The sequence below is a fragment of the Stegostoma tigrinum genome, chromosome 9, assembly GCF_030684315.1.
Source record: "Stegostoma tigrinum isolate sSteTig4 chromosome 9, sSteTig4.hap1, whole genome shotgun sequence".
In the NCBI taxonomy this organism is placed as follows: Eukaryota; Metazoa; Chordata; class Chondrichthyes; order Orectolobiformes; family Stegostomatidae; genus Stegostoma; species Stegostoma tigrinum.
Window position 1 is genome coordinate 71599893 of NC_081362.1, and position 22979 is coordinate 71622871.

Genomic DNA, 22979 nt, shown 5'->3' on the forward strand with positions numbered 1-22979 from the left:
ATAGCGAGAGGCTGAATAGTATGGGACTGTTTTCCCTGGGGAGTCTGAGACAGTGGGGTGTTCTTGGAGGTTTATAAAATCAAGAGGGGATTGGATTTGGGTAAATAGCCAAGGTCTTTTCCCTAGGGTAGTAGAGTTCAAAACTAGAGAGCGTAGGTTTAAGTTGAGAGGAGAAAGGTTTAAAAGGGACCTATGGGGCAATTTCTGCATACAGAGGGTGATCTGTGCATGGAATGAGCTGCCGGCGAAGTGTTGGAGGCCAGTATGATTAGAATAGAATATTTAAAAGGCATCTGGATGGCATATGAAGGGAAGGGTTTGAAGGGATATGGGCCAAATGTTGGCAAGTGGGACTAGATTTATTTAGGATATGTGGTCAGCATGGATGAGTTGGTTCAAAGGGTCTGTTTCCACGCTGTACGGCTGTAGACTGTGTGACTCTGTTGTGAACCTCAGGGCTCTACAGTCTGTTAATGTTTCCTTGTATTTTAATATGACTAATTAGGCTAGACCTGTCTCCTTTGCCCATCTCTCTTTCAGTAAATTTACTTCATAATTTTATCCCAAGTTTAGTTTGATTTGCATCATGTATCAACTTTTTTTAATATGTGTTATTTTAATACGACTTCACGAGTATCTTTATGCAAGTACTGGAGTCAGATCTAACTCGTAAATTTCGTCCATAGCCTGAAAATGGATTATGTAAATTCTTGCCCGAAATTTACATTTGTACAATTTCATTTTTGCCCCCATTGCACTTTGAGGGGGAGCTGGCAAGCATCTTAAATTGATCTTTTGCTCGATCCTTCTGTATTTAGTCAATAACTTGAATGTGACCATTTTGCATGGGATATTTAAGTGATCTATCGGGCATTTGACCACAGCTTGGTACTATTTCATGATTATCTCGTAGCCTGCAAGAAAAGCCCTTTAGCATGTCTTTTCATTCTCTTGAGAACCACCTTGTTTTTGAAGCAAAAACTTCAAGGTTTAATCCCCATTTTTAAATTTTACTTCTAAATTTAGTTTGATTCTACACTGCAGTGCTGATGAGAGGCTGCATTGTTGTATTGTGACATTGAAAATGTGCATGTTGCAATGATTCAAGTGGATGTTTATGATTCCACTCAATGAAAAATAGTATGTACTGGGTGTTATTTTCTTTATCAACATTCTTCCTTCTGTTAACTATGATAAGCTCTAATTGATTGGTTCTTATGTGCAATGTGGCTAAAACTGTTAGCTACATAACAACAGTGTCTGCATTTCAAACTGATTTGTGGTATTTTGAGTGCTATGAGATGTTTCTGGAAGACAAACACTTGAACAGTATAAAACATGCCAGTGCATTAATGCTTCATCAGATGCTTTTTGTGTATTCTGAATGAATACAATATTGACTATTGGATGCTTCCATTATTCAGTTTAAACTGAGTTGAGCAACTTCTTCATGAACGCTGCCGGTAGATCTCAGAATAAGGGGTTGCGCACTTAATTTCCTCTGAGGGCTGTGTACCCTGAATTCTTTACCACAGAGTGTTGATTGAGGCTGCGTCAGTAAGTATAGTTTAGTAGGATTTTTAATCATTAAGGGAATCAAGGGTCATGAGAAGATTATAAGAAAAGGGAATTAAGGATAAAGCCACAATCTTGCAGAATGGTAGAGCAATTTCAATGGGCTGAATGGCCTACTACTGCTTCTACATCTTATGGTCTTAAGTCTGTATTATTTGTAGGTTCTGTTTTTTAATCTGTTGTGCTTTTAATTCATTAACTTCCATTTCAGTGACGTGGAAAATGCAGAGGGTATTCTAACTGTGATGAGTGGTGCCGGAATTGAGCCTGGTCCGGATACCTATGTTGCACTGATGAATGCATATGCTGAAAAGGGAGATATTGAGAAAGTGAAACAGGTAAAAACTGGGCATTATTTGCTTTTGTCTGAGTTCAACTTAATTGTAGTAGAATTTATGTAGAAACGTTAAATTCTGAAGGATAGGTAAATATAATTTTATGCAAAAATCCTGAAATGATGTGAATAGACTAAAGTTTCATTTTGTGCAACTGTTCAAACTTATTTTTACTGTTTGATCATTTGTCAAAAGGCCATAATTTTGAGTTGTCGCTGGTTCAAAATAATGAAAACCAACAATATAGATATTTGCCACTATTGGGGTCTTGAGTGTGAACATGCTAGAATTTATTTACAGCAATGCAAAAACTTGTAACTTCTGTCACCGAGTCTTTTATTTCTTTATGCATTTCCACGAAAGCCTTAAGTTGCCATTTGGCTTGTGATATGGTGCAAAATATCTAGTTTGCATACCGCTTAATGCCATTATTAATGGTGTGCTTTTTTCCTCTCTCCTTGTTGAGTGGAAGATCAGGTTAACAAATGAGTGCAATGAAAATTAGTTTGACTTGCACAAAGGTAGGAGGAAGTAAAAGGGTTCAGACGTGTGGTTGGTTGGCTTGCTGAGCTGGTTAGTTGTTTTGTGGACCTTTCATTACCCTGCTGGGTAATAACATCAGTTCAGCCTCCGGTGAAGCGTTGGTCTGTTTCCCGCCTGTTATTTAAACTTTGGAATCCGTTGAGCTGGATCACCTCACTTCTGGTTTTCCTTCTCAGTGGAGTGCATATGGGGTCAAGTTCTGTGTATTTGTTGATGGCTTTCTTCGTGGAGTACCAGGTTTCTAGGAACTCCCATGCCTGCATCTGCTTTGTCCTAGGATCTTGGTGTTGCCCCAATCAAATTGGTGGTTCTCCAATCCATGTGAATAGAGATGAGTGAATATTGACCATGTCTTTTTGTAGCCGATTGGTAATCACGTACTTTCCAAATATACAATTTATGGAATTTAAATGAATAAATAAGTTTCGAGATTGATATATCTATTTTCCATGGCTTTTACAAATCTATATTTTGTAAGCTGAATTTAAGGGCTTTTTTTTGAATAAGAAAGTGAATTCAAAAATGAACAGAAATACTGAATTTGAAAAGTCTAAACCCTAAGGTTTTACAGTAGATTTGTAGCTTGGGTTGTGGATGTTGAGGTTGGTTGGCTTGCCGAGCTGGTTCAGCTACAAAAAGACATGGCCAATACTCACTCATCTCTATCCACATAGATAAGGAGAACCACCAATTTGATTGGGACAATACCAAGTCCTAGGACAAGCAAAGCAGAGACAAGCACGGGAGTTCCTAGAAGCCTGGTACTCCACGAAGAAAGTCATAAACAAACACATAGAACTCGACCCCATATGCACTCCACTGCGAAGGAAAACCAGAAGTGAGGTAATCCAGCTCAACGGACTCCAAAGTTTAAATACCAGGCGGGAAAACACCGGCACTTAAGCAGAGGCTGCACTGATGATATTACCCAGCAGGGTAATGAAAAGTCCACAGAACAACGAACCAGCTCGGCAAGCCAACCAACCACAACATCCACAACCCAAGCTACAAATCTTCTGTAAAACCTTGGGGTTTAGACTTTTTGAATTCAGTACTTCTGTTCATTTTTGAATTCACTTTCTATTTTTAAAAAAAAAGCCCTTAAATTCGGCTTACAAAATATAGATTTGTAAAAGCCGTGGAAAATAGATATATCAATCTCCAAACTTATTTACTGAATTTAAATTCCATAAATTGTATATTTGGAAAGTACGTGATTAGCAATTGGTAGGGTAAAGCTTAAAAGAATAGATTTTGACAAGTTTGGAAGCAGGAAAGAGATTAAAAGGTGTTGAAAGCAAAAAAAAATTGTCTTAGCACAGCCCTAAGATATTTGTGGGATTTGAATCTAAAGTCTATTTTTGTGTGCCTAATCTTTTCCTTGTTGATAGACGCTGGAGAAAGTTGAAAAGACAGATGCCAGCCTGATGGACAGGGACTTGATGCAAATCATCTTCAGCCTGGCCAAGTCTGGCTATCCACAATATGTTCAGGATATTGTGGAGCGGATGAGACATGACAGGGGATACGTACCAGGCGAGTTCTACTCTAGTTGCGCATATATATGGTGTTCAGTTATGATTTCTCAAACCTTATTCATTTTAAGACAACATAGAAAATATTCAAACTGGGAATAAAAAAGCCTGAAAAGTCAGAACTGATTTTCTTTCTGTTTATATGGATGAAAAGTACTGTCTCATCCAGGTCATTGTTTTATTGCCATAAGCCATGGCAAATGAGCAGAAGCTAGTAAGAATGTAACCATTGGGCAAGTCTAAATGAGTATTCGATCAAAAATCTCTTTCTCCTGTACCTAAGAATTAATTGCTAAATTAGAAGCTCTGTTATTTAAGTACTCTGAGGAGTTGTAATCTTGCGATTTAACATTCTAAGTATTTAGAGAACGATGCAATGAGCAGCTGCAAATGGTCAAAATATACCAATGTTGTTTAGAGAGTGATGTTTCTGTTTGCATTTTAAAAGGACAGTAACTGTTCTTTTGGTACATTGATAATGTTTGGTTGCTCTGCTTCATGATTTTAAAAAAATTAGAATCACGGAATTATTTGCTTAATATCTAATGAAATCCCTGGACACAATGGGCAATTTCAGCATGGCCAGTGCATCTAACCTGCACATTTTTGGATTGTGGGTGGAAACTGGCTGATCCGGAAGGCAACTCACACAGACTCGGGAGCAATGTGCAAAATCCATATAAGCAGTCTCCTGAGGCTGGAATCAAACCCAGGTCCGTGGCACTGTTAGGCAGCAGTGCTCACCACTGAGCCACTGTGCCACCCTTGCAAGTGAATTTTACAAACATAGCTCTTAATTTGGAATAAATTGGCAGTTTCTCTCTTTGCTTTGAGATTGTCCACATTTTACATCTTATACAGGGTTCAGAAAATAAATTGTGACATTTTGACTATTTTTGTTGTTGTTATTGGTCTGTTTTAAAAATTGTTTAAGAGAAATTCTGAGGAATCCTATCATTGGGCACATTATTTTCAGGTAGCTTTTTTTGTTGTCAGGTTCAAGTAATGTTTATGAATCAGGTTGTGGATGGCAATACTTGTATCATGCACAATAAAGTAGAAAACAGTAGCTGAGTTGACTTTTCATCTGTATGCCAACGATGAAATTCGAGTCCTTTGGTTGTAGTTGAATAATTGTCACAATTTGGTTTATTTTCTGATTTGTTACAGATGCAATGAATCTATGTTTGAGCTTGATTACACAAGGTTTGGAAGAAACTGCTTTCCAGGTGTTGAAAACTTTTCCCACATTGCAGTCTGAGAACCAAAATGGCGATGCATTAGATCTTGGTAACTTTTTCATCCGGCACTGTATTAATCGAGACACGGTAAGACAAAGCAAATTGATAATAGAACCATTATAATCAGGTGTCTAACCACAACTCTTATATGCAAAAAACTTGATGATGACAATATTAGTAACTAATGCCAGTATGCAACTCGGCTCACTTTATAATGCTGCCATTGTAACCATTTACAATCAGTATTTTGCTCAAGTGGCAAAAAAAATCCAAACAATGTTTTTTGCAGCATGCAGCCCATTTTCCTCTGTGGCTGCCTTAATATAATCTTTTAAACTGTTCCCTTGCATCTTTACAACAACACAATGTTATTTTCCATCTGCCACTGTAACTTCACAGTAGGTTGAAGTTCTATTCTACAAGTACTGATGTAGCTTCAGGTTCCAGGAAGTGACATGAATTAACTTTGGCTTTTCACGCCATCTGATTAAATTGCCACTTCACATTGTTGATATCCTCCATTGTTAAAATGCATAATGAGTATGCTATATGGGTTACATTTTGAACAGACACAGCAACTAAAAACTTGTAACCATGAGGTGCTGTTTATCGCCTGTAGCAGCAGAATTGTATTCAACTATAATTTTTAAGTTCATGGCTCAGAATATCCCACTCCAGCACTGTCATAAAGCAGAAAGGTCAATCCCAGTTCACTGAAGAGAGCAGGGAGGCAAGCCAGCTTTACCTAAAAATGAAATGTTAACCTGGTGAAGCAATGACTCAGGACTGTTTGCATGCAAAACAAATAAATGGTAGACTGAGTGAAATGTTTCCCCAACCAATGGATCAGACTTGAACTCTGAAGTGCTGCTACGTCCAGTTATGATTAAAATTTAAAATATCCCCAATGTCATGATAGGGCAGCACAGTGTAACTGTGCCTAAGACTAAACTACAGCATTTGCATTCCTCTTTGGCCAGAAATGCTGAGAGGATGGTCCATTTTTGCCACCCGCTGAGGCCCTCAGTATCACAAATGCCAGCCTTCAATCAGTTGGATTCACTTCGTATGTCGTCATCAAAAGGCTGAGGGCATTTGATACTGCACTCGTCAACTCATTGATACTTGGTTTGCATTCTGTACGTGGGCACTCTGCTCCTGTCGTTATGACAGCCTTCATCAAGGCAGCATTAGACCAAGTGTCTCTGAAAAAAAATTGTACTTGGTTGGAGAGGGATGGGAGGTTTTGGGGTATGGGAAATTTTGACTGGTTGAATTCATTCTTAGCATGATGGAAATTTTTGTGCATGCTGGAGGTCAATCATCTCAGTACTAGAAGATCGTTTGTAGGGGTTTCTTAGGGTATACAGTAAGACCTGCCATCATCCTTTCTCAATGACCTGCCCTCCATCACAAAATCATAAGTGGGGATGTTCACTGATGATTGCACAGTGTTCAGCATCGTTTGCAACAATGGCATGGTAGCTTACTGGTTAACACTGCTGTCTCACAGCACCAGGGATCTGTTCAATTCTAGCCATTGGTGATTGTCTATGTGGAGTTTGCAAGTTGTCCCTGTGTCTGCGTGGGTTTTCTTTCAGTGCTCCTGTTTCATCCCACGGTCCAAAGATGCGCAGATTAAGCGGATTAGCCGTGCTAAATTGCCCGTAGGGTCCACAGTTATGCAGTGCGGGTGTGTTGGGTTAAGGTGGGATGCTGTTCTGAGGGTTGGTGTGGACTAAATGGGTCAAATGGCCTGCTGCCATATTGTCGAGCTTCTATGATTCTCAGGTGCTGATTCAGTCTGCATCCATGTGTAGCAAGACTCAAATCTCAAGATTTTATGAAACATCTGCACCACACAATCAAAGTGCTAGGCAATGACTGACTTTGTTTCAGGTATGAGAGAATCTGATCGCCTCCCTTTAATGTTAAATGCTATTACAACCACTGGATCTCCCACTACTAGTATAAGTAACCATGGACCAGAAGCTAAACTGGATTATCCACTTAAATATTGTGGCTACAAGAGCAGGCCTGAAACTTGGAATTATGCAGCAAATAACTCCCTTGTGTCCATCATATCCAACGCATAAGAGAAGGCTGTGATGAAACACATTCATTTGCTTGCAGTGTGGGACTCACTAACATCCAACAACACATAAAATGCTCAACACCACAAAGCAGCCCACTTGAGTGGCACCCTGTTGACCAACTTAAACATGCACTCCTTTCACCATGGAGGTACAGTGGCAGCAGTGTGTACCATCAGTGATATGCACCCAACAACTTCCCAAAGCTCCTCTTGGACAGCACCTTCCACGCGCATGACCTCTAAAACTAGATGGCCAAGATCTATTGGATCCCTACCAGCAAGTTCCATTGCAAGCCGCACACCATTCTGTTGTACAATTAAATTGGCATTCCTTGATTATTTTTTGGTCAGACTCCTGGAACTCGCTAACTGCACTGTCTGTGTATTTATACCCTAAACACTACAATGCCTTGAGGAAGCTGTTCATCACAACCTCTCAAAGACAATAAGGAGGGGCAATAAATGCTGGTGTAGCCATCAATGTTGATATATCATGAACAAAGAAAACATGGTTCCCTGTCATGGAGTTAGAAATTCTTTGTTCAGAGGCTTGGGTAACAGCCTGTCTCATTTAACTGCTAGGAAATGCCTTACTGTAATATTTAAGTGCATACCATAGGGTGTGTTCTATAACCATGTAAATGTTTGGCTTAGAAGGAACACTGCTGTATAATAACTCAGCAAGAATATGCTTTGTGAATCTTAGTATGCAAGTTTAAAAGCCTTCATAAAACCTTGCTTCCAGCCAAATCTTTCTTTGCTCTTTCTCCTTGCTATTCTACTGCATAATGTTTACTGCTGTGTGAAGTAACTTGAGATGGTTTCCTAGTTAAAGTGTGTACTGTAGAAATTCAAATTGACAAGAGTGCAGATTGTTCTGGGTGCTTTTTACAGTTAAATGTTGAGAAGTTGGGGTGAAATCCTGGGAACAACTTTAATTCTATTAGTATGCATAGCTGTTTTCTTTTAGGAAGAAATTTACTAATATTTTTCCATTCAATTCTAGACAATAGACAAGCTTTGTCACTTCTGTGAGCGACTAATGGAGGCCAGTTTACATTCAACTCCTTTTCACTTTGCTGTTTACTGTGCACTGGATGCCAAAAAATCTGGTTTGTATTATATGTGAAAATTGAATGTTGAGGGGCATTTATTAATAATTACTTATACAAAAACAAATTATTGAACTGAAATTTGAACTTTATTTCCACAAATTCAATTTGTGCAAAAGAAAGCACCAGGACTGGCTGCACAAATGTATTTGACCTATGAGAAAGATTTAAGTCATTTGGACAAGAATTTCTTTTCCATAGATGGCTTCCCTTCATCCAGCAAACTGCAGGACTTCCTTACGCAAAAGTAATAGCATTTATTTTAACTCCACACAACTTAGCTTTGTGTTTGGTGTAACTGAACAGAAAAGTATGCATTTTAAATACCTAGGTTAGTGGACTGATGAGCACAAGTTGTCAATTGAGTCATTTTAAATGCAGATTTTGTGCGATTGTGTCAATGCAACCCAAGCAGCATTAGTAACTGTGGTAAGTTGAACCATTCTTCCTCTTGTTGAGAGGAGGCTGTGTCCTCGTACTATTATCATTAGACTATTAATCCAGAAACTCGGGTGATAAAGGTTTGACGAGGCCAAAGCAGTCGCAATAATCTTCAGCCAGAAGTACCAAGTGGATGATCCACCACTGCTTTCTCCAGAAGTCCACAGCATCACATTTGCCAGTCTTCAGTCAATTTGATTCACTCCATGTGGCATCAAAAAAAAATGTTGGAGGCTTGATACTGCAAAAGCTGCGGACTACACTCGGGCAGCAGTATTGAGGACGTAGTGCAGCGATGTGGAAAATTGCCCAGGTCTTGTATACAAAAATCAGAACAAATCCAACCTGGCCAATTACTACCCCATCTGTCTACTCTTGTTCATCAGTAAAGTGATGGAAGGTGTCATCAACAGTGCTATCAAGCAGCACCTGCTTAGCAACAATTTGCGCTCTGTCACCCAGTTTTGGGTTCTGCCAGGGCCATGTAACTACTGACCTTGTTACATCTTTCATTCAAATGGACAAAAGAGTTCAATTCCAGAGCTTAGGTGAGAATGACAGCCCTTGACATCAAGACTGCGTTTGACTGAGTTTGGTTTTTAGGACCCCAAACAAAGTCATTGGGAATGGGTGGTTGGGGGTACAGGGGTCAAGATGCAACTCTCTAGTGGTTGGAATTATACATTGCACATTCGAAGATGGTTGTGGTTGATGAAGGTTAAGTCGTTTAGCTCCAGGACATCAATGCAGGAGTTATTCAGGGTGGTGTCCTAAGCCCAAACATACTCGGCTGCTTCGTCAATGATTTTCTCTCCATCATAAGGTTAGAATTGGGGACATTCAGCAATAGTTGCGCAATCTCTAGTGTCATTCGCAACTCCTCAGATACGGAAGCAGTTCGTGTCCAAATTACTGACTGACAACTTAACACCCTTCAAATGCAACAAGGCCTGAACATTACCTAAGTTTGTGCTGAAAAGTGGCAAGCAACATTCAAGCCATATAAATGCCAAGATATGACGATCTCCAACAAGAGACTGTCTAATCACTATGCATTGATATTCATTTTAGAATCCCTACAGTGTGGAAACAGGCCATTCAGCCAACAAGCCCATACCAACCCTCTGAAGAGCATCCCACCCACACCCATCCCATTCTCCTATCCCTGTAACCCTGCATTTCCGATAGCTAATGCACCTGATGTGCACATCCCTGAACACAATGGGCAATTTAGCATGGCCAATCCTTCTAACTTGTACATCTTTGGACTGAGGGAGGAAACCTAAGCACCCAGCAGAAACCCATGCAGACACTGGGAGAATGTGCAAACTCCCACAGACAGTTGCCTGAGGGTGGAATTGAATGCAGGTCCCTGATGTTGCAAGGTAACAGTGTTAACCACTGTGCCGCCCCATTCGATGGTGTTACCATTACTGAATATCCATTATCAACATCCTGGGAGCTATCATTGATCAGAAGCTGAACTGACTTTGCTGTATAAATACAGTGAGTGCTAGAACAGGACAGAGATTGAAACTGTTGCAGTGAGTAATTCACTTCCTGACTCCCCAAAGCCTGTCCAATATCTACAACACAAGTCAGCAGTGTGATGGAATTCTCTCCACTTGCCTGGATAATGGCAGCTCCAACAAGACTTGAGAAACTTCATATTCTCCAAGACAAAGCAGGCCACTTGATTTACATTGCGTCCATAAACATTCAGTCACTCTACCACCAATGCTCATTAGCAGCAATATGTGCTATTCACAAGATGCGTTGTAGAAATTTGGCAAACTCCTTAGCCTGTACCTTCCAAACACGACCACTGCAATTTTGAAGGCAGTAGGTATGTGGGAACAGCACCACGTGCAAATACCCCTCCAAGCCATCTTGACTTGGAAATTTAACACTTTCTTTAGTGTTGCTGGATCAGACTTGCACTCTAATAGCATCATGGGTCTAATCTACAGCAGATGGGGTGCAGTGGTCAAGAAGACAGCTCACTACCACCTCAAGGGCAACTGGGGATTGGCGAGAAATACTGACCGAGCAATAATTCCAATCAGTGAATTAAAAATAAATAAAATCAAAATTACGTCCTAAATTCATGGAAGGGAAAAGAAAATATTTTATTGCTGGCAGAATTATCATTTTCAAAGGCATTCTTATGTATTGTTTTTAAGTGAATTAACGAAGAAAAGTTCAAAAAGACAGTGTATCAAATAATATACAGGTCATTTGTTCATATTCCTGCAAATAAAATTGAAGTTAATACAAGGAAAATAAATTATGTGTCGCACTTAGAATCGTACAGCGTGGAAACAAACCTTTTGTCCAACTTGTCCACGCTGACTTGACATCCCAATCTAACCTAGTCCGATTTGATAGCATTTGGTCCGTATTTGTTTCTTGGATAAGCATGTGGATAATGATGGGATAGTGAAGGGGGAGAGGCTTAGATTAGTTCACAGATTGGCGCAACATCGAGGCCCGAAGGGCCTGTTCTACGCTCTATTGTTCTACGTTCATATTCCTCTAAACCCTTCCTATTCAGGTACCTACCCAGATGTCTTTTACTATTGTTATTATCCCTGCATCCACCTGTTCATCTGGCATCTTGTTCAATACACACACCACCCTCTGTGGAAAAAGTTACCCCTCAGGTCCTATTTAAATCTTTTCTTTTGCCTTTAAATATAGGCCGTCTAGTTTTGGGTTCCCGTACCCAAGCAAAAAAGACCTTGGCTATTCACCCTATACATGCCCCTTAAGATTTTGTAAACCTCTACGAGATCACCCCTTAGCCTGTGCTCCAGAGTTTCTCCCTATAACTCAAACTCCCTGGCTCTGGCACATCCTTGTAAATTTTTTCTGCACAGTCTCAAGTTTAACAACATCCCACCTGTAAAAGAGAGACCAGAACTGTACACACACAATAGTATTTGGGGTTTCGTTTGTATTTTGTTGTCAAAACCCATGGGAACTACACAGCCTTTTTTTTATTCTACATGTTTGTGTTTAGTTTATGTGATGATAAAGTTTTCCTTTTATTTCTAGAAATGTCAATTGAACTCATGACAGTCATGCAGAAGAAAGGTTTATCTGTTCGGCCCCATTATTTTTGGCCTTTGCTAGCCCAGTATCAGAAAGAAAAAAACACATCAGGTTGGTGATATTTGAATCCTTGTTTACTGACTATTTTCAATAAGACAAAACATTTGTTATATGACTTATGAATGAGATAAGTGAGCAGTATATGTTAGATAAGAGAATTTCAGCATAATCATGAACAAAGGAAACTTGATTTGTCATGTCAAATACAATTTTGCAGAAGTATTTTAAAATCTATGCAATGTTAATTTTAAATCCAATCATGGATCCTCAGCCCATTCCAATTCTCTGAGGAGCCCCTATATCTAATTTGTGTCTGCATTTGTCTTGTGAGTAAATTGTATTTTTGAAGGATTCTGATTCATTCTTTTTGGGATATGGCTCTTCAACAATAACTATAATTAATGACTTTTTTTTGACTGGATTGCTCTTACATAATTCTCATTTCTGAACTCGGGCATTTCCAATCTGCGTTTTGTTAGTTTACTGGAAAAGTGTCATTGAGGTTTGGTATATATTGATGCATTGTATTTTCTCAAATGTCAAATTATAGCAACGATGGTAGACCATTTACCCCCTTAAACCTATTCAATGAACTCCTGGTTGGTCTGTGATCAAACTCTGTAAACCGACCGTTTTCTCCGTTCCTTCTGGACTGCGCCACAACCCAAAATTCATGTGAATGCGCAGTTACATTGCTTGGTGCAGACTGCTAATTCATGGAAAGGATGTAGAGGAACAAATCTGTAGCAAAGTTGCAGAGAAATATTGGCATAATAGAGTAGTTAGAATGAAGGAATTAAATTACCCAGATATAGACTGTGATACTTGTGGTGTAAGAGGCACTGAGGGGCACATGTTCCTAGATCTTCATGACCATTTCCTACAGCAGTGTCTCTCCAAATCAGCAATGAAGAATACATTGTTTGACTTCCATCCTTGGAAATGAGAAGGTGAATCAAGTGTCAGTGGGATAACTCAAACGGCAGCCACCAGAGAACCAAGTAAATTATTGAATCTGCAGGCTGTCAAGTGCCCAAATGTTGATGGACTTCATGCTGAGGTCTGCAAGAAGTAGCTCATGATGTAGTTCAAATATTAGTTTTAATTTTCCATAACTCCCCCTATTTCATCAGGTTCCATAAGATTTGGAGGGTAAAAAATGTAACTCCTTTATACAAAAGGGGAAGGAGGAAGAAAATTAAGATCTACAGACCAGTTAGTTTAACAGATGTTGTTAAACTTGAAAGGGTTCTGAAAAGATTTGCAAGGATGTTGCCAGGGTTGGATGGCTCGAGCTATAGGAAAAGGCTGAATAAGCTGGGGAAATGTCCTCTGGAGTTTCGGAGGTTGAGGGGTGATGTTATGGAGATTTATAAAATCATGGTGGGCATTGATAGGGTGAATAGTCAAGATCTTTTCCCCAGGCTAGGGAAATCTAAAACTAGAGGGCATAGGTTTAAGCTGAGAGGGGAAACATTTAAAAGGGACCTAAGGGATTACTTTTTCACTGAGGATGGCGAATGTATGGAATGAGGTGCCAGAGGAAGTGGTGGAGGCTGGTGCAATCATTTAAAAGGCATCTGGTGTGTATAATGAATAGAAGGGTTTAGAGGGATATAGGCCAAATGCTGCCAAATGTGACGAGATTAATTTAAGATTCCTGGTTGGCATGGTTGAGTTGGGCCAAAGGGTCTGTTTCCATACTGTATGACTCTATTTGTCAAAGAGAAAATGTCAGAAAGCTGTTATTAAAGGCGCAGAAACTTGGATAAGTTGAATGTAATCAGGCACGGTGATTGGAATTTTGTGAATGGGATGTCATGTTTAACATCCCTTCACCTGGACTATTGCGTACAATTTTGTCCCCTTTACTTGAGAGATGTAGTTGCATTGGGGGCATTTTCGAAGAAGTTCATTTCTTTGACTCCAGACATTAAGGGGCTTGTCTCTGAAGAGAGATTGAACAGTTTGGGCCTGTGCTGTCTGGAGTTTAGCAGAATGAGAAGACGTTCCATCGAGTATGTAAGATGCTAAAGGGGTTTGATGAAGTAGGCATATAAAAGAATGTGTCCTCGTGTGAGATAATTGAGAACAAGAAGTTATAGTTTTAATAAGAGGGGTAGCAGATGTAAAACAGATGAGAAACTATTTCTGTCGAAAAGGGCCCTGAAACTGTAGAATTCACTACTTCGAATTGCAGTGGATGCTGGGACGTTGAGTAAATTTCAGGATGAAATGATTTTTAATTTAGAAATGAATAGGAGGGCTTTGAGCAAGAAACTGGAGTTGAGGCCAAGATGAGATCAGCCATGATTGTACCATGTGGCAGAGTAGGCTTGAAGGTTTGATTTGCTGGCACTGTACGTTCTTATTGCTGATCTTTGAGGAAGTAACATATGGTATGGATAAAGGAGAACTGGGGATATACTGTGCTTAGAATTCCAGAGGGTATTCAATAAAGCTCCACCCAAAGTTTATTCTGGAAAGTAAATGCTCATGGTGTAAATGGTAGCATATTGGCATGGTTAGAAGATTGGCGAGCTGACAAGAATCAGAAAACAAGTACAAACCTTTTTCAGGTTGGCAAATGTAGTGAGTGGTGTGCCACAGGGATCAGTGGCACTGGCACCTTGACTGTTGATATTTTAAATATGTGACTTGGATGAAAGGATGGAATGTATGGTTTCCAAGTTTGTTGCAGACACCAAGATTGATTTGGTAAGTAAGTTGTGAAGAGAATGTAAGGGGTCCAGAAAGAAATAGATTAAGTGAGCAGGTAAGGACCTAACAAATCAAATGCAATGTAGGAAAATGTGAAATAGCCCATTTCAACAAGAAGAATTTAAATGATCAGTGATTGCAGAGCTTTTGAGATGCTAAGTGAGCTGGGTGAGCAATTCTGTGAAAACACATAGGGTTAGTAAGCAGGTACAGCGAGTGTTAAGGAAAGCGAATAGAATAATATCATTTATTGCAAACGTTATTAAATGTAAGGTGTTTATGCTTCAGTCCCCTTATTTAAGGAAAGATATCATTTCATTGGAGGCAATTAAGAGAAGATTCACTAGGTTGACCCATGGTATGGAACAATTATCTTAGGAGCAAAGGCTAAACGGGCTGGGAATCGAGGGCATCGGTGAGATCAGGACAGACTACTGCACCGGGAGACCACCATACTGTGCTGAGACTGCCACTTCTTCTCCAGGCATCCAGGCCTAGCCACGGACCTGAAGCCTCAGCCTAGCCTGCAAGTCCACGCAGGGGAAGTCAGTCCTTGACCTGCTCCGTGCTTAACGGGAAACCCCCGGGCTGGGATAGAGCTGTGTCTGGCTTGTCCTGTTGTTGCTGCCAGAAGCCGCTTCTTTCACCAGTCACTCTCCAGACTTAAAAGAAAATGAAGAAAGAAAGAAAAAGAAACTACCAAGAGCTAAAGAAAAAGGAAGAAATAAGAGAGCTGATGGGAGTGGACAAGCCCAGGGCTCAGCCCACCTACTTGGCAGCCATGCTTAGAAGCTTAAAGCAGTGATCTACACATCTGTTCTTACTACCAAAGTTAGTAATCTCACATTTTTATTCAGTCTGCTTTAAGAAATAGGAGCAGGACTAGGTCATTCAGCCTCTTGAGCCCACTCTGCAATTGATTAGGATTGTAGCAAATCTAGTGTTCCTCATGTTCACTTTCTTGCTTTATCCCTGTAATCCTTGACTCCACTCCTGATCAACAATCAATCTATCTTGGCCTTAAATATAGAGGACTCTGCCCTACAGCTCTCTGTGGCAAAGAGTTCCAAAGCCACTCAGTCCTCGGGGAAGAAATTCCTCCTCATCTCAGTGTTAAAATTGTGTCCATTTATTCTGAGACTGTGCCCTCTGGTTCTGGACTCTCCCATGACGGAAACATCCTCTCAGCATTTACCCTGTCAAGCTCCTTAAGAATTCTTTGTTTCAATGAGATCATCCCTCATTCTTCTAAATTCCAGTGAGTAGAGTCCCAATGTGTTTAGCCTTTGCTCATAAAATAATCGTTCCATACTAGGGATCAATCTACTGAACCTTCTCTGTTCTGCCGCCAATGAAATAATTATTTCCTTAAACAAGGGGACCGAAACTGCTCTCAATATTCCAGATATTGTCTAGCTGGCATCTTGCATATTTGCAGTCAGAATTCCCTACTCTTTAGTTGCAACCTGCCAATGTTTCATTAGCCTTCCTGATTATCTGTCGCAGTTAGGCGCCAACTTTGTGTATTTCGTGCACAAGTGTCCCCAGGTCCCCATGATTTGTAGAGTTCTGCAGTTTGTAGTAATACTTTTTTTTTGTTCTCCCTTCCAAAATGAGCCTAACTACAAACCTGTCCAAATTCTCCTCAAAAACATTTCACGTTTAAGCACGTTCCTGCTTAGCTTTGCATCATCTGCAGATTTTGAAACATTAACTTTGGCCACCACAGTGAAATCATTAATGTACAGGCAGACTCTGGGTTGCAAATACAATATAACGTCATAAGTTTGTAAATCCAGGAAATATTAGTGCATCAGATCTTTAAAGTTAAATCCTGCATAGGATTGCATTTGTAAATACCAGCATTCATAAATCAGGTGTACATAAATAGGGGACTCTGTATATTTTGGAACAACCAGGGTCCAAGTTGAGCATTACCTGACTATTCACAGTTTGCTAGCATGAGAATGACCATTTATTCATCTCTGCCAACCCTTAATCTGTGCCAGTGTATTACCTTCTTTCCCATGGGGTTTTATGTTGCTGACCAACTCCCTTTTAGGGACTTTATCAAAGGCCTTCTGAAAAAAGTAAATGTACCATCTCCATCAACTCCTCATGATTAATTTTGTTAATAACATGCTCAAAAATTTTCATTTGCGGATTCATGCTATCTAGGCCCAATTGAGTCACTTTTCTTAGTCACAATTTATTGGGTCCTTGCTGAATAGATTCTACCATTTTCTGTTCTACGGATAGGAGACTCACAGGTCTGTAGTTCCCTGTTGTTTTTTTGGTTGGCTATTTGCATGCTTCTAACCTGTAAGAATCATTCCAGAATCCATGGAACCTGAAGGAAGGCTACTGGCACATTGACTATCTATGCCTAGCTCTTTCAACACTCTGGGATGTAGATGCTGGGGACTTGGGGACTTCGCAATTTTTATTCTAATAATTCTCCAGTAAAACCTTACCATTAATACTAATTGCCTTCAACTTGCCATTATTTCAAGTCACTTTGATCTCTAATTCTGGGAGATTTCTTGAGTCTTAGTTAAACAAATACAAAGTAATCATTTAGCTGTTCTTCCTCTTTTTCCAATCCCCATTTTAAATTGTCCTTACAGAATCCACGTTCATCTTAACCAAGCATTTTTCTCTATGTACTGGTAAAACTTTCTCCATTTTTATGTTTTTGCCAGATTGTGTTTACATTCTATTCCCATAACAATTTTTTGGTCTTTCTTTGCATTCTAAAATCTTCCCAATCCTCAGATTTATTACTAATTCCTGTCACATTGAGTCTGTTAAAATTTTATATAATTGTTAAATTCTTTGACCAGCCATAGCTCACTTTGTTTAAGTTTGTATCTTGAAGGAATATCTAGTTGCTGTATGCCATGTAATAGTTCTTTAAAGACTATTCACTGCCTACAAGCAATCATACCATCTAATGTATTTTTCCTTGTGCCTCAGTGGTTGTCTTTTTGCTTCATTTTCAAAATTTCCATAATTAAAATTTAACTGCGTCGCTTCAGATTGAACAATCTCACTTTCAAACATAATGTAAAATTGTCATTGTAGTCATTCATTCTTAATGACTATTTTGTATTAAGATTACTAATTAGTCTATTTTCATTACCTAATAATAGATCTAAAATAGCTTGTCCTGTAGGTGGCTCTTCAATATGCTGCTCTAGGAAACCATTCCTGACGCTTTTCACGAGGTTGACTCCACAGCTTTAATGTGCAGTTGGTTTATCCAGTCTCTGTGTAGATTAAAATCACCCACGTTTACTGTGTTGCATGTGGTACAAGCTTTTCTTAGCTCCTGATTCATTTCCTTGGCGCACGTTACCACCACTATTTCGTACTTAAATAACTTCAATCAACTTGAATTGCCCTTTACTGTTTCATTGTAGTACCAAACAGATTCCGCATGTTGTTTGCTTTGATCTGCAGTCCTCTCTTAAAAATGAACTGGTCCCATCTCTCACTATGCATGCAATTCCACCTACTTTTCCTTTTTGTCTGTCCTTCATCAACATCGAATATCCTTGAACATTTAAGTTCCGGGTCACAGTGCAGCCATGTTTCTTTCAAGCCAATTATATCATAATCATTTGTATCATAAATATCATAAAAGCACCTTTATTTGAGATTTGAGTTTTTTTTATCTTGTTGTGAATGTTGCACGTGTTCAGGTAGTGTGCTGTTTAACTTGTCTTCATGGCATCATTCCACGCTAATGGCATACAGGCTGCTTGTCTTCGTTTCTCCTGTCTTCTAGTCTCCCTTGCAGCTTTCTTACTTTTACCAGATTAATTCTCTTCCAATTTGGAAAGGTGGGAAATAGAACTTAAGTTTAGATCCATGACCATACTGAATGGTGCAGAGGTCTCGATGGGTTGACTGGCCAACACTTGCTCCTTTTTTGTGTTAGTTAATGTTAAGGGGCCATACTTGCTGACAAGGTAGCTCCAAATCCACTTTTCTTCCTAAAAATATTCATCACACTTCATGTCAACCTCATTTTGTGCTTTTTAGATGGTTTATTGAGCAGCACAAACACCTCGTGAAAGACAACATCAGTAATTAACAAATAACTTCTCCCAGATTTTAATGGAATTTTTCTCATGTTATTCACGTATTTTGTTAGTTCTATATTCCTTACCCTTGTATTGACTACCACTACTGAGTGAATCAAGCTATCATTCTTCAACAATCTTTCTTAAATACCATTGAAGTTCAATATTATCTGATTGGATTCCTTCAATTGTGCAATGTGTGGACATTTGACACAGGACTGCAACTCTTTGTGAATTTATAATTTGCTTGAATTCATCTTTATCTTCACCCTGTTTGCCTTAATTCCCAATGTGGCTTTATGGCCCTTGCTCTGGACAATTTCCTACATAATGACACTTCAATTCGTACTGGAAGCACACACTAGCTGTTCTTTAGCCATCCCTTAAATTCATTCAGCCATTAGTTTTTTCAAATTCTGTCTTCTGCAGTAATAGTCAAAGTTAAAAGTGTGTTCATCCTTATTTTGAAGTTGTTAATTCTAATGAATTGATGCCTGTTTCTGTTTCTGAATCATTTTCGAAACATGTTGTCATAAGGTCTTCTTTCTGCCACCGTGGAATATCTCACATTATGTGAAAACTGGCGAAAATGACTGTTGCCCTCCGAATTCTTTAAAGGCATCAGATAGCCAATCCATTAGAACCGCAATTGCCAAGAACCAACATTATTTTGAACTAGCTGTTGCCCGATATAAGAGCACCTTTTATTATAATCCGATAATTCAAATGCTAGTTTCAACTGCAGAATTCCAACTTTGAATTTGATCAATTTTTGTTGCAAATAATTGAATGCAATTGAATTCAACTGACATAATGTTCTCTTCCTCTACGAGAAATACTGACTTGCAGTCATTATTAAACATCTCCACCGTTTCCTTATTTTAGTTGACAAGATTATTGTCATCCACATTTGAGGAGCCCACATTATTTCTGACCACCTGTTTCCTAATGTCACTGTAAATCTTTTTCAGGTTGTTTTGGTATTTCTTAGAAAATTGTATTTCATAGCTCTGCAATTCAATATCACTCATACGTTCAAGGAAAGGATTTTTTGTAATGTCTTGTGAAACTAAATGTCTTTGCAGCTCAAGTTCTATACGATGGTTATATCTTTTTGATTTTATATTTCAGTTTTAAAATACAGATTTAGCCAATTTTGACTTTATTTTGTCATCCAAATTTTATCTCTCTTCAGAGATTCTAAAGCTTGAAAGTAAATATTATGAAGTGTATCACGTCTCAGCCTAGACACAGTACATCAGACAAAGAAAATATGAAAGCTTGTTGCTTCTAGCTTTTTGTTATTTAATTTAACTGTCATTTCTTCCCATAACTGCTTTTCACCACTGTTAGTTGAAGGCACATCTGTTGCAATGCTTGTCAGAAATACAAAATGTGTAAAAAGAAGCAGCACTTAGCCTTGAACATTTGATAAATCTGCTTTCTAAAGAAACTCATGAAATATATTTAAAATAGGAGGAAATAGCTTACAAAGTATCAGAAAAATGGTTGGTCTATGCTGTTCTAAAATACTAGATGTTCAGCCAAAATACTGATTTTAAATAACATTTTTCTTGTTATTATAACAAGGACCAAGAACAAAATCACCTGTCACAGATAGATATTTGACCAGAGATGGAAGTGTCAGTTAAGCAGAGCAGAGCTGGAAGCAGTGAATGTTAAATGTTGTCTTCAGATTAATGTGTATAAATCTCTGTAGAGCAGTGCAATGCATTTGAAAATACATTATTTAAACCATTATTGGCACTGCTGTCTTGACTTGTTGCCTTGGTCAGGTACAATGTTTCCTCACGCACCTGTTGATTTATACCCCACTGTGACAATCTCGAAAATCCCACTTGTATGGAAATCAAATGTATTTGTATCTGACCGTAGTTCCGTGAACTGCATTTTTTAATAATGGACTGATTTTAACCTTTCTGGTCGATGGGGTTATATTGCAGAAAGATGTCACTGGTTTATTATTCCAAAGTTAACATGACAATAGTTGTTGTTGTTGAAGCAGAACTGAAATTTTTTTGGCTACATGTCACATTTAAATACTGAAAGCACAAAAATTTGTTTAAAAGTTTAATTTGCTTTTCAAAACATAGATCTTTATTGCAAGAATATCATGCGAAGTGAGTCTGGTGGTCTACGTGGAATCCTTTTGTAGCACCATGGTCTTCCAAATTTAATCTTCACTTTTGGAGAGTAAGTTGAGTTGTTCAACTTGGGAGCAGTTCACTTGCTTACTCTCTCATGTGAGGGAAACTAAAATGAAATGTGTTGAAGGAAAGAAAGTGTTAATTCTGTTTTCTGTCAGAACAACTGCAGATTTTCTAAATAACTAAAAGAAATGAGTTTGACAGAATAGCCTGAAATTTCGATTGTGTAGCCTGTTTGATTTAAATGCATTATTTGTGACATGATTGTCACAAGGCTTATTTAATCTGCTAATACCAATATGCTTTCAAGAAAAAATCCATTTACCAGATGCATTTTATTGTTGTACCAGGATCTGGCTTGTGACATAACTTTCAACCTCTCTATTTGCTCAGATTACTGCTTCCCAACATTTATCTTGTACATGAATGGTAATAACCTGTATTTTGCTGCCCGTAGAGTGATGGATACAGAAGCAATCAATTTCTGAAGGAAATTGGATGAGCACTTGACGAAAATAAACTTGTAAGGCAGTTGGGACCAAGCTGAGGAGTGGGACTAATTTTTTTCAAGCGCAAACTGGCATGGACTCTGGGTCAAATAGCTGTTCTGTGTCATAGATAACTCAATGATTCTGTTCTTCAGATTGTTTGTTTGTTTGTGTTTGTTTGTTTGTTTTTCTCCAGTACAATCCTAAATTTGGTAACTGTACTGGGTATTTTTCACAAACATGTGCTAATTGCATGGAAATGTTAAATGGTCATCCTTAAATTTTGCAGTAATTTCAGTGACAGCAATGAATGAATTAAATATATGGGAAGTACTTTAGAATTAGGATGACTAAAATGTTGGATTTTGAAAAAGTGCTCGTGTAGCTTATTGAGTGTTTACTAACAAGAAGGAGCTGACATTGCCAGCTATGGTGAAGATTTGATTTGTTCTGTTTGGGTGGTTTTTATTTTTCAGCATCAATGAAATCAACTTAAAAATGGAACTTATAAATTTGAATATTCGTATGAAAGGAGTGTGACACACAAATTACATCAAGCATGCATCAGGACTAACTGTAAGATGGGTATGGCATGCTCAGTGTGCCTAACATCTTCCCAGTTTTGTACCAGGTGTAATTTAGCAATTTTCATAAACTTGGTAATTATGGGTTTGTTTAAACATTGATTTCATCAGAAAGGTTTAAATAGCCCAAGTATCATGAATGAACGGAGTACATCGTAATGATCAGAACTGGTGGTGATGTTGTCGTCGAGCTAATTCATAACCTGTGTATTGTGCACAAATGCCAAACAGTGCTCTGTGAAATGATTTTGACGTCAGCAAAATTATAACTCTGGAAACTACTGTGAAATTAATGAATTTAACCTCACAGGTTCTACATAGGAACACATAAGTAATTGTAATAGACTTTTCCCTTTCCTGAAGGTAGGATTGTTGCTTAGCATTGAATAAAAGCATTTCAGATTGGAGATGTTTTTCTCCCAAGCACAACAGTTTCAATTCAACCATTCTGGTTTGTTCATGATCTAGTGTTGCTGCAGAAATAATTTGTGTGCATTATGAAGCTGTCTGGATTTTTTTTTAACAAGGTCTTAAATAGAATTTAATTGACTGGCATCTGTTTTGAACGAGCTGAGTCTGAACAGGTTTTTTTTATTCCCTCTTAAACTGTGATTAGTAATCCTGCATCTGTTCTGTAGCTGCAGTTATGAGTGTCATTATCGACAGAGGTTACTGACTTTAATTGTTTGTGTACTGCTAATTAGCAGCAGTTTTTCATTAAGTGGAGAAGTTCTTTCCAAATAAACTGTCACGCCATTACTTTTAGATTAAGCAGAAATGCTGAGTGGCGGCCGAGTGAAAGTAACTGCAGCTAACGAATATGTTTTTAACATGATATAAACGTTCTTGAGCAAATAAGGTCTGCCTTGAAATTTAAAGATTCTGACTGTTGAAGCAAATTATGATGGAACTCGAGCATAATTTGTCTTTTCAATGGCA

At 38.6% G+C, this 22979-nt stretch overlaps 1 protein-coding gene across 2 annotated transcripts in view; it reads left to right on the forward strand.

The window, feature by feature from the left end:
- Positions 1–22979, forward strand: part of lrpprc (leucine-rich pentatricopeptide repeat containing) — a 133094-nt gene that overhangs the window by 25307 nt on the left and 84808 nt on the right. For both annotated transcript variants that reach the window (XM_048535921.2, XM_048535922.2), the window contains exons 7-11: positions 1787–1913; positions 3845–3989; positions 5159–5316; positions 8331–8436; positions 11935–12042. In XM_048535921.2, the coding sequence (XP_048391878.1) occupies positions 1787–1913; positions 3845–3989; positions 5159–5316; positions 8331–8436; positions 11935–12042 (644 nt within the window). The remainder of the gene's footprint in view (positions 1–1786; positions 1914–3844; positions 3990–5158; positions 5317–8330; positions 8437–11934; positions 12043–22979) is intronic.